The sequence below is a fragment of the Chiloscyllium plagiosum genome, chromosome 2 (genome assembly GCF_004010195.1).
Source record: "Chiloscyllium plagiosum isolate BGI_BamShark_2017 chromosome 2, ASM401019v2, whole genome shotgun sequence".
Lineage (NCBI taxonomy): Eukaryota > Metazoa > Chordata > Chondrichthyes > Orectolobiformes > Hemiscylliidae > Chiloscyllium > Chiloscyllium plagiosum.
Window position 1 is genome coordinate 114055218 of NC_057711.1, and position 12187 is coordinate 114067404.

At 38.3% G+C, this 12187-nt stretch overlaps 1 protein-coding gene and 1 long non-coding RNA gene across 3 annotated transcripts in view; one reads left to right on the forward strand and one right to left on the reverse strand.

The window, feature by feature from the left end:
* The window catches only part of aco1 (aconitase 1, soluble), a 77863-nt gene that overhangs the window by 20699 nt on the left and 44977 nt on the right, over positions 1-12187 (reverse strand). The window contains exons 10-16 of the mRNA XM_043716283.1: positions 11330-11446; positions 9033-9192; positions 6416-6551; positions 5623-5707; positions 4730-4886; positions 3516-3640; positions 3107-3211 (exon numbers count right to left, since the gene is read on the reverse strand). Coding sequence (XP_043572218.1) covers positions 3107-3211; positions 3516-3640; positions 4730-4886; positions 5623-5707; positions 6416-6551; positions 9033-9192; positions 11330-11446 — 885 coding nt within the window. The remainder of the gene's footprint in view (positions 1-3106; positions 3212-3515; positions 3641-4729; positions 4887-5622; positions 5708-6415; positions 6552-9032; positions 9193-11329; positions 11447-12187) is intronic.
* LOC122562986 overlaps positions 1-12187 on the forward strand; it is a 29060-nt gene that overhangs the window by 12940 nt on the left and 3933 nt on the right. Inside the window, exon 3 of one of the 2 annotated variants that reach the window (XR_006315459.1) lies at positions 55-167. This is a non-coding gene — a long non-coding RNA (uncharacterized LOC122562986). Of the gene's footprint in view, positions 1-54; positions 215-12187 lie in introns of both variants that reach the window. The other variant, XR_006315461.1, reaches the window with a different exon arrangement.

A 12187-nucleotide genomic window follows, 5' to 3' on the forward strand; every position in this document is an offset into this window, starting at 1 on the left:
AACAGTACTTCAGATTGACCAGCGGCAGTTCATTTATTTCTTGTTCCTTCACAGAGATAACCACATGATGATGGAAATTAGGACAGCACTCCAATAAAATTGAATGAGATTAAGACTGAAGCCCAGTTGGTACATCAGCTGATCTATGGATTAAAACATCTAATACTGTAGGTTATAATAGAGTCTGTTGTTGGACCAATACAATTCTTAAAAGGTAACCATTCATATCTGAATAAGTTGAATAATGAACAGATCAACAGAATTTGGAACTGCTACCTCAATTCCAAATAACTGCTAAGTAACTGCAACAATTTGCATTTATACAGCATCTTTAAAGTAACAAAGAGGCCTCGCAGCACTTCGCTATCAAACAGAATTTGACACCACATTAACAGATCGTAGAGATCATGTGACTAAAGGTTTAGTTAAAGTAGTAGGTTTTAGAGGAGTGCCTTAAAGGAAACAGGAGTATTTTAGAACATTTTAGAAATTCCCTTTCCTGGTTGTTAAAGGTAGATCAATGAAAAGCAGGGATGCACAAGACGCTAGAATTGGAGGAGTGCAGGGGATCAAGCTGAAGAACAAGTATTGGAAGTATATGTAGAGCACGAGAGATAAGAGTACAGGAAATCTGTGAAAATCTGTATATTTTCACCAGTTCACATCTACATGTTCAGTCTTCGATAGTGGCAACTAGATAACAATCAGAACCAGGAACTCTAGCAAATTTCAACTTCATTTGGAGACTTGAGGATTATTACAACACAAGTAGGAGGCCATTCAACCCCTCACACCTGTCCCACTATTCAATTAGATCATGGTTGATCACCATCTTTCCAACTTTGCTTTGTAAGCATCAGTACTCTTTGCCTATCAGAATACCTTTCAAGCTCAATACTGAATTTTTCAGTTTTCTCCCCAGCCTCAACAACTTTTGGGGGAAGGATTCCAGACTTCCACTATTCACTTCCTCACATCATCCCACTTATTGTCCTGCCTGAAATCAACCAACTCAAAATAAAGATCATATTTCTTATTTATGAGCTATTTGTTTAGCTGTCTTAAAACGTAAATTATCTAAACAATAAGTCACTTTGAATTGTTGCAATTTATAGGAGCAAACTTTGAGCCATTTGGCATAGAAAGATCTCTCAAGAACCAGATGATTTACACAGGATATACAACACAGTATCTTACCATTCAGCTAAACCTATCCAAGCCACTATTTATGCTTCACTCAATCTTCTTCAGAATACTCTGGAAAAGATGCTCATTTGTTGTGGCATTTCACAAGTTAGTAGTATACAACAGGTCTGGCATATAAATATGCCGAGAGCAGTTTTAATTGAACAGAATCTACTCTGAGGAACTGTTCAGAATGAAGGACAAATAAATCAGGAAAGTGGTCAAAGTTGGCAAACTAATGCTAATTTTTAGCCTTCTCTACTTAATTCAAAATCTCAAATCTCTGGAGGGATGCTTGAACTCCATTCCATCTACCTCACAGGTAGAAGGCCAATCTAATCTGAACTCCCATGCAGGCCGACGTAAACACTGCACTACCAAAGATGCCATCTCTCGGATAGGAGCTTAAATAGAGGCCCTCCTATCCTCAAAAAACAGGTGTCAAGTTCACCCCAGCTCTGCAGCCAATAATTATCCTTCAAAAGGGGTAACCTTAGAGAGGTTTACAAAATTATGAGGGACATGGATAGGGTAAATAGGCAAAGTCTTTTCCCTGGGGTTGGGGAGTCCAGAACTAGAGGGCATAGGTTTAGGGTGAGAGGGGAAAGAGACCTAAGGGGCAACTTTTTCCACACAGAGGGTGGTACGTATATGGAATGAGCTGCCAAAGGAAGTGGTGGAGGCTGGTACAATTGCAACATTTAAGAGGCATTTGGATGGGTATATGAATAGGAAAGGTTTGGAGGGATATGGGCCAGGTGCTGGCAGGTGGGACTAGATTGGGTTGGGATATCTGGTCAGCATGGACGGTTTGGACCGGTTTGAACTGGCTGTATAAGACATGGGTAAGACCACTTTTAGAACACTGCATACAATTCTGGTCACCCTGCTTTAGGAAGAATGTTGTTAAAGTAGAAAAGGTACCGAAAAAATTTACAAGAGTGTTGTGGAGACTTGAGGGTTTAAGTTACAAGGAGAGGCTGGATAGGCTAGGACTCTTTTCCCTGGAGTGTCAGAGGCTGAGGGGCTTATAGAGGTTTATAAAATCATGAGGGGCATGGAGAAGGTGAATAACCAAGGTCTTTTTCCCAGGGTAGTGGAGTCCAAAGATAGAGGGCATAGGTTTTAGGTGAGAGGGTAAAGATTTAAGAGATACCCGAGGGGCAACTTTTTCATGCAGGGGGTAGTGTGGGTATGGAACAAACTGCCAAAGGAAATGGCAGAAATGGCTACAAGTACAACATTTAAAAGGCATTTGGACAAGTACATGGACAGGAAAGGTTTAGAGGGATATAGGCCAATTGCAGACAAATGGGACTAGTGCTGTTTGAGGAAACCTGGTCAGCATGGACAAATTCAACCAAATGGTCTGTTTCCATGCTTGTATGACTCAATAACCAACCCCATTTAAAAGAAAGAAAATTCCATAAAATTGCTATTTGAGGCCCCTCACTGTGTACAAGTAGGTACCCCATTTCCTGCATTACAACAGTGACTATACTTCAAAGCACTTCATTAACTATGAAATACTTTGCCACAGAGATCATGGGTGGCACTATTTATAAACATAAATCTTTTACTTTCATAAGAGTGGTTGTCACTGCAGGATTTATTTTTAATTCTTCTCAATTTCTGGCACACTCTGAATATTATTAATTTAAGTACCAGAGATGGATTATATTAAGAAATAGTTAAACCTTTCCCTCACAGTCAGAGGAATAAGGGAGTCATCCTAAATACACCCATCACAGGTAAACCATGAAAACTGTAAGGAAAAGGAATAACAGCGAGCCGTTTGGCTTCTCCAGCCTGCTCCACCATTCCATAGGATCATATCCAATTTCCTGTGTTTTCCCCGTAACCCTCGATTCTCCTTATGATCAAAAATCTATCTCAGCTTTGAATATACACAAGTACATACCAGGTTTTCAAAAAATGGCGGCGATTTGATATATGTTGACCTGGAATTCCAAGCGTAGAGTTTGTCACCAGGAGCATTCAAAGAATTCCAGCATTCATTTCCTTTCTGTGGAAAAAATATGAAAAAACAAAACACTATTTCCCAACTTCACTTTCTGAATCTCTAATCTAAGGATAACAATGCTAATATGCACACCCAGTTACTGAACTCACTCACATTGAGCCCTATAAACAACAGACCACATACTTACATTTGCCAAATTTGGACAGTTCTTCAAAATGCTGTATTTAAATTTTAGTTAAAACATTTTACTATAATTGCGCATAACTCGAGCTTCTCCCAGATACTGTTACAATAGATTAAAATCATTAAACCTTTGAACTTCCTGAGCAAAGTTCACCTCATTTACCTCAATCTTCTCATAAACTTCCTTGAACATGGCAGGAATAACAAATTCCCTCTCAATTGCTTGCAGTTCCTCCCTGGTTGGCCAAATATCTCTCAGAAAGATTTCCTTTCCTTCCGCAGTAACACCTGAAAGAGAATGGTTAAACAGTTCAGTTGTAAATATGAAACGGCACTGCATTGAACAACATCCAGGAGGAAGAAGTTAATCAAAACTTGGTTACATTCCAGAGGCACACTCTTGAAATAGACAGACATTTAAAACAAAAACAAGTCATTTGTGAAAATCTGATTTTTAATTCTCATGAGTGATTAAAAATATCAAGATGACTAGAAATTTATCAGCTCTTTTTCATTAAAAGAACTGTTGTATCAGCCATGGCTCAGCTGTAATAACCTAGTTTCTGAGTCAGGAGGTTATTGGTTCAAATTCCACTCCAAAGACTTCAGTACAATCTAGATTGACACAGTACTAAAAAAAGTAATCTACTTTTGGAGGTGCCATCTGTTGCTTGAGTTATTAAAACAAGAACACATCTAAGATCCCACAGCTAATATTTTAAAGGGCAGGGTATTTGTGCAAAGTGAGTTGGACCAACATTTCTCACTCAACTGCCATTTCTTTTTTTGGCTATTGCGAGCTATCACCACATCGCCATCGATATCCATGAACATGCTGCCTATTTTCTACAGTACAAACAACTACACGTCAAAAGGATCTCAGTCCATAAAATATTGTGCAACATCTTGAAACTGTGAGAGGCAGAAGTCTTTATTGCATTGCTACATAATAGGCAAAATGATCATTCGGTAGTGGTACACCTTAAGCTCCAATTCAGGATTCAGTTACTGCTAATTTACCAACTACTGGAAATATCAAGCAGACCAACAGGTAATAATGTGTGAACTGTCTCCACCTGATGGCAACATACATCAAGTACCTTTTTCAAAATTTCCAGGCTCAAAATCAATTGCAAGACCACAATGATTTTAATGTACTGGAAGATCTGATTTTTTTTTACATCAAAGGGATAAGAACCATAGAAACATTGCCATGACCAGAACAGAAGCTGCACAGAAGAGAAGCTTGCAAGTCTATTAAAATGATTTAACCAATCATTAGAATAAACTAAAAGTAAACTTTAGTCTTGTTTTCATTGGCTATAGAAATCATCCTTTAGCAATTCAAAAATGAATTATCATGGAGAAGCAGCTTACCTAATGGTTCCACTTCAAAGTTGATCCTTATACTACCAGCTATGGCATATGCAATAACCAATGGTGGCGAAGCCAAATAATTAGCACGTGTGTTGGGATGTACACGACCTTCAAAGTTTCTATTCCCAGACAATACTCCAACTGCAACAAGATCATTCTGAACAAACAAGGATAACATAATGTAAATTGTCTCCACTAGTGATGCTGGTATTATATTGCTAGATTCAACTTCTTCATTGTAATAGCATACCAATCATGGCCATATCATTTTATTAGATATTCAGCTCCCCAAAAATGAAGAATGAATCTCTCCCTCTTCAAGGATAATAGATCTCAAGAAAGAAAAAAAAATCATTAACTAGCTACTTTTGTGCTCAAATGTTTTAAATAGATTAGTGAGGTGTGGAATCACTGGCAAGGCCAATATTATTGCTGAGCCCAGTCAGCATTGACAAGGTGACAGCTCACTATCTTTTTGAATCTTTGTAGTCCCTGTGCTGTAGGCACACCTAAAATGCCATTAGAGAGGGAATTCCAGGATTTTAATTGAGCAGCGAGAAGGGAACAGATATATATTCCCATATTAGGATGGTGAGATTTAGAGGGAGCTCGCAAATGCTTGTGCTTTCTTGTGCCTGCTGCCTTTGTTCGACTAGGTGATACAAACCGTGGGTTGGAAAAGTGCTGTTAAAGGAGATTTGGCAAGTTGCTGTAGCACACCTTGCAGATGGTAACTTACGTAAAAAGACAATAATGCACAAGTATTTTGTTGCCTGTAACTACATTTATGATGTGAAAGGTCACCTTAGCTCTACATTTTCAACAACTCCACCAAAATATACACAATCAACAAAGGACAGTTCAATCTGAAAGGGATATTTATAACATTTTACCTTAGTAATGGCCTCCACTACAGTCTCTGGGAGTGGACCACTGTTACCAATGCACGTCATGCATCCATAGCCAACAACATCAAACCTACAGTGTACAAAATAGCTACTTAAAATCACAAATAGCTAGCAATGTATAAGTATTAGTTTGCCTGCCTGCAACTTCTGAAACAGCCGTAAAACACACTAACTTGCATTTAAGTTGCATGTGTTTAGTACCTTTCACAGGTACCTCAAGTTCTCTGAATTTTTGGAGCTAAAAGGTCTACTTTATATATTCCTTGGGATAGTTTAATTCAACTATCCTCAGGATAGTTAAGCTCAATTCAACCAACAGGTCTAGCCACATACATGCATTACTATCATTTTTTTGGATCTTCATAATTGGAAGTGGATTTAAAAAGGCATTCAGTTGTACATTTAACTTAACAATGCTCACTCCCTTTGTTTGCTTAGCTCCTACTTGCACGTCACTAGATTGAAAGCTAGTATAAAGAATCTGCAATATGTGTATCAAAATAAGCTTGACTGCAGGGACCAGAACTGGAATACATTTATAAAATATGAAGTACCAGCGTACAGTGACTTTATTTTAAGAGAAAAGGGCATTGTTGCTGTTACAAATAATTATTTCACATCAAACTGCATTCTACAGGGACCCAAAAATTTTCAGCATGCATAAAAGAAAGTTGAAAATGGATACATTGCATACAGTGCTAATAAAGAAGCCTCTGTGCAGAACCCCTTGTACAGACCAAGGTTGCTAATATGAACTATGGAAAAACTTTATACTCACCCTAGCTTGGCAAGATAGGGCATGACTCCACTCTCCTTTAAGTAGTAGGTAACTACGCCACTTCCTGGAGATAAGCTGGTTTTGATATATGGTTGAACATTAAGACCAGCTTCTACTGCTTTCTTTGCCAGCAACCCTGCAACACAGAATAAAAATATTAAATAGCTTTCCTGAATGAAGTCTCATGACAGCAAAGTACAAAGCAAATAGTGTTTTCTTAATACTTCTTGAATTTGCCATTTGTTTAATGATGGAATTCCTTCAATTCCAAGACATGTTCCAAAGTAGGAATGGTTTGATGATAGGAGGGTTTTCCACCTGATGCTCTGGCTTCCTCGCACAGGCTGAAGATGTGCAGGTTAGGTGGATTGGCCATGGTAAATGGGGGAATCTGGGTCAGGGTGGGATGCTCTTTGGATGGACTTCATGGGTCGAATGGCATCTTTCCCCACTCTAGAGTTTGTAGGGTTCAGATAGAGCAAATAGCAATAAACTGTTTCATCTGCTAAGTAGGCCAGCGAACAGAATTGGAAAAAACAGAAAAATCAAGCTGTTTTTCATAGTGTTAAGATCAGCAATGGGATAGAATCAGATTTCATTTGAACTTTTATACAGCAAATGATCATGCAGGTTTGTGGTGGACTCAGGTGGAAGGAGCCAGTGTATTGGATTCAATTAGATAGTACTGCCGTAGAAAATTCAGGCTGATTTACTTGCTGTTATGTAAGGATACATATTTTATTGTTGTTGATAATGCATGAAGATTCATTCACAATGTCACATAAATTAGAGATTTTTAAAAAATAATTGGCATATTATAAACTTATTTAATTTAGTTAAAAGACAAGTAGAAAAAAAACTTTCTTGCAGAAACATTGCTGCACTTAGCAAGGGGCTACAAACAGAGCAAATGATTCAAGAAAAAGGTTATATCCTGACCAAGCATCCTGGTTTCATAATAAAACACTTCTGCAAGCAGGTGGTTTGATGGAGCCAAAATCCAAAAGACACAAGCTCCATAAACAAAACATGAATGAATCCTTCTGTACAAGAATGGTGACAAACATACACTTCCAATACACGATACACATGCAAGTTTGCAGATTTCCTGTGCAGTAACATAAAGCAGACTTAAGACAACTGGAGCATGAACACATGCTCACCAAATATTCCTGAATCTGCATGTAACTTGTTTTTAAAAACCAGAACAATGTTTCTGGACAAACTACATTTTCAATCTGTTTTAATTTTCTCAACGTTCCACTAGTAGGAATGCCTGACAATACTGGCAAGTTACCAAAACAGAACACAAACACACATCCCTTATCGAATTTTGGTGGAGGGTGAGGAAACAACAGGCGTTTCAGGGATGCAATTCTCTTTCCTTTGTGTATTCAAGTCACCATAAACATGCAGCTGCAGCTTCTCCAAGTTTATACAACTCAATGTATTTCTGCATGATGTTAATGCTATTTGGCTCGCAATGAATTAAAGTATTTAGATTACAGTTCATCAATTTCAGAACATAACCATTGCCTCCAACTTTTTGAACATCAGACACTTATAATGGTCTTAACTCATCACTTAAACCTCCTTTTAATTCACTTATTTCTTTACTTGCTCCACTACCAACGCTTCTGCACGGCACCTTTGTACCCTTTTATAATTTAATCACTGCAACCTTTCAAGTTCTCATAGACTTTCTATCTGTCCTCGAGTCACCCTCCCTTCTAGTTTCCATACTTGGTTCAACAGGTTGCCTCTGTCACAGATCTCATTCCAAAATGGGTATTATTAACCACAAATATTAAAGTCTGTTCCTCTCTCCAGAGATGAAGAGAATTTCCAGCATTTTGTTTTTATTTCATATTTCCATATCTGCAGCATTTCACTCAACTATTATAAGGAGAGTACAAATTAAAAATGAAAAAAGGATAATTTGAACCCTGAGTCCAGCGTGTCAACAAAAATGGGGATGGGGAAGCATCTTGATCCAGGGACTGTTGGTGCCCTTGGAATTTCCTACATCTTTGTAAGAAACTACCCGCGTTCTGCTCAGCACTTCCTAACAACAAGGAGCAGTTATTTGAATCTAGCACTGTGAGATGCACTGAAATATAGTATCCCCAAATATCAGTCAGATTTTTTAAAAAATACAAAATAGGTGCCAAGACCAGTAAAATAAGTTATCCCCATGTGCAAGGCTGAGCAGAATTCATCCTAGGTTAGATCACTGGAATTACATGACCAGCAATTTGCATGGACTGAACAAGGAGAGATACACACTGGGATCACTCCACACTAACCATTTCCATTCTGGTGTCAAGAATCTGCAAGTACATGTCAACCTCTAAACTTCTCAATAGAAAATAAATTATAATCGATCTACAGTTCTATTTACAGCATGTTCAACTCTCTGTTCCAGGACAAGGCAGAATAGATTGTGCATATCTGCAACACAACTAAGAAAATCTTTGTAAAATAACATATCATCTAAGTTACTCAGAACCATGGTTTTAGAAATCTACTGGTATCCTACCAAAATACTTGCAATTAGAATTCAGCATGAAAACACAAATTTCAAACATATGTCGGTAGGTAGATGTGTACGACATACCTGCTCCTAACATTACAGATGGATTGCTGGTGTTTGTACAGCTGGTGATGGCAGCAATTACCACTGAACCATGGCACAATTCATAATCCTGATTGTTGTATTGAAACTTCACTTTGTCATCTTGACGAACCTGCGGAATCTGAAATCCTTTAAATCCTCGCTAAAGAATTGAGTGGCAAAAAGTGGGAAAAAAATGGAAACTCAGTTTCAGTACAAAATTCCTGCATTCTTGATTATGACCTTTACCAAAACTCAACTAATTGAATGCTAAGGAAAAAGAAGGACAAAGAAAAGCTCAGTTGCGATACTGTGAATGTGAGCAGTAATGTTGAGGTTTAATCAAGAAATAATTCTAAGAAGTTTGCACAGATTACACAAAAGGCATTAGTGATGACCTTGCAGGAATTACTGGAGTAAGAGAGGGTCCCAAAGGAATGAAAAATGTCTAATGTAATACCCTTGTTTAAGAAGGGAGGGGGGCAGAAGATGGGAAATTATCTGGTTAGCATGCTCTTGGTTGGTAATAGGATTTTATTCCATGAGACTATTTTATTCTTTTCGTCTATACAGAGGATGAGATTGCAGAGCACTTGGAAGTGCACGGTAGTATACAGCTGAGTCAGCATAGCTTCACCAAGAAGAGGTCATCCCCGACAAACCTGAGTTCTTTGAGGAGGTAACGAGCAACTTAGGCAAAAGAGAGCCAGTACATGTGATCTACTTGGATTTCCAGAAGACCTCCGAGAAGGTGCCACACAGGAGGCTGTTAAATAAAGTTAAGAGTCCATAGTGTTAGGGGCAAGGTACTGACTTGGATAGAAGACTGGCTGACTGGCAGAAGACAAAGACTGGACATTAAGGGATCTTTTTCAGGATGGCAAGTGATTAGTGAAGTTCCGCAGGATTCAGTGTTGGAACTACTACTATTCACCTTATATATCAACAGTGCGGACAAAATAATTGAGGGCATTATTGCTAAGTTTGTATATAACACAAAGATAAGTGAAGGGACAGGTAGTGTGAATAAAGTTGAGAGGCTGCGGAGGACTTGAACAGGCTAGGACAATGGGCAAAATAGCAGCAGATGGAATGCAATCTGGGAAAATACGAGGTTGTGTACTTTGTTAGGAAGAATAGAGGCTTGGATTATTTTCTGAATGGGGTAGGTATTCAGAAACCTGAAGAAAAAAGGGACTTTGGAATCCTAGTTCAGGATTTTCTTAAGTTTAACAGGCAGGTTCAGTTGACATTTAGGAAAGCAAATGAAATGTATTTCAAGAGGGCAGGAATACAAGAGTAGGAATATATTGTTAAGGCTATGTAATCCTCAGATCAGGCTGCATTTGGAATATTGTGAGCATTTGTGCAGCCTGGATCTAAGGAAGGATGTGCTGGCCTTGCAGAGGGTCCAGAGGAGGTTTGAAAGAATGATCCCTGGAATGAAGAGCTTGTCATATGAGACATGGTTGAGGTCTCTCGGTGTGTACGTGGAAGTTTAGAAGGATAAGGGGAAATTTCATCAAAACATAAAAAACCAAGAGGCCTAAATAGAAGGGACGTGGAGAAGATGTTTTCACTAGAAGAGGAGACTAGGACCTGACAACAGTCACAGAGTGAAGGCACAATCCTCTAGAACTATGATGAGGAAAGCCTTTTAGCCAGAGAGTAGTAAATTTGTGGAATGCATTGCTACAGAAGGCTGTAGAGGCCTTGAGTGTATTTAAGACAGAGACAGATAGGTTCTTGATAAGCAAAGGGATCAAAGGTTATGGGGAGAAAGCAGGAGAAACACATCAGTGACGACTGAATGGCAGAGCAGACTTGATGAGCCAAACAGTCTAAATGATATCTTACAGTCTTATTATTTAGCAGCATCCTATGCCCTTAGAACTAGCCAAATACATTCAACAACTGTTCAGAATGAGTGAGCATAATACAAGAAAGGTTAAGCAAATCACACTTTATCTCTTTCATCAAGAAGTTATGTTGATCCAGATGATTTGGCTCAAGTACAACACTGCATTTTTAAATATTCTGATATTTCACAAGCTGCTATTCCCAATTCCACTGGCGCACTTAGGTTAGTCATATACGCAAGGTATTGCTGAAACCAGGGTATCTGTGCAATAGAAACAGCCTGAATCGCAACACTGAGGCATCAAGTTCAATATTTTCAACCCTGAAAAACTCGTCAAAAAAGCATTCATTGTTTTTTGAACTTTCAGCGAATTTATGGCCAATACAAAACTTTCACCTTTTTGGATTTCTGGTGGTGGTTGGTGTTAAACTAAACTCACCTTTGCTGTCAAACAACTTTCAAAATCTTGCTTCATATTGGACACAGCCACTTTGTCCTGAGGTCGTTTGGGACCACTGCAGCATGATACCACAGTGCTGAGATCTAATTCCACAATCTACATAGGATGAAAAAGATTATGTTGGCAAAACACAAGGACATGATATGACGTACAAAAAAGCAACACGTGTCTGAACACAAACATTATTTTCTAAACATTTTAAAATATAAAGCATTGGTAGTGCGAAGAAAATTTACTATACCAAATCTGAAAAACATTTCTATATTTAGAATTGCACATAATAGATTACAAACCTCCATTTAATATGCCGATATTCTCTGCTCTTGAAAGGGACATTGAAAGGTAATTACATTTCTTGACATATTTGGAGGAAACAGACATTTAGTGATATCAACATATTTTGTCTGAACAAAATAATGTCTTCAATGGAACATTTATTTGCATTAGTAAAAACACATTTAGCAACAAACTGAAGAGAAGTGTTTTTATAACACACCAGACAACATTTACAACTATGCTTCTTTGTAAAATGTGGAGCCATTATTGCTGGTGAAGGAAATATTTCTCATTCCTGTGCCCAAATATCAAATTTCTCCCAGTTATACACTAGTCTACACACAGTTCAAATCCTCACTGCCTTTGCCCAACTAAATTCAAGAGCAACCCCTAAACCACATGCCTGACAACTGTCCACTTCCATTGTGAACCCACTCTGAGCTTGGAGCCAGATGCGAAGTTAGTATCAGAGTTTGCAAAAAGATTTGCGTTATGGCAATGAGGAAAAATTGCAAAAATAATTTTTTCCCACAGTTGCCAGAAAGCAGAGGCAGTTTCATC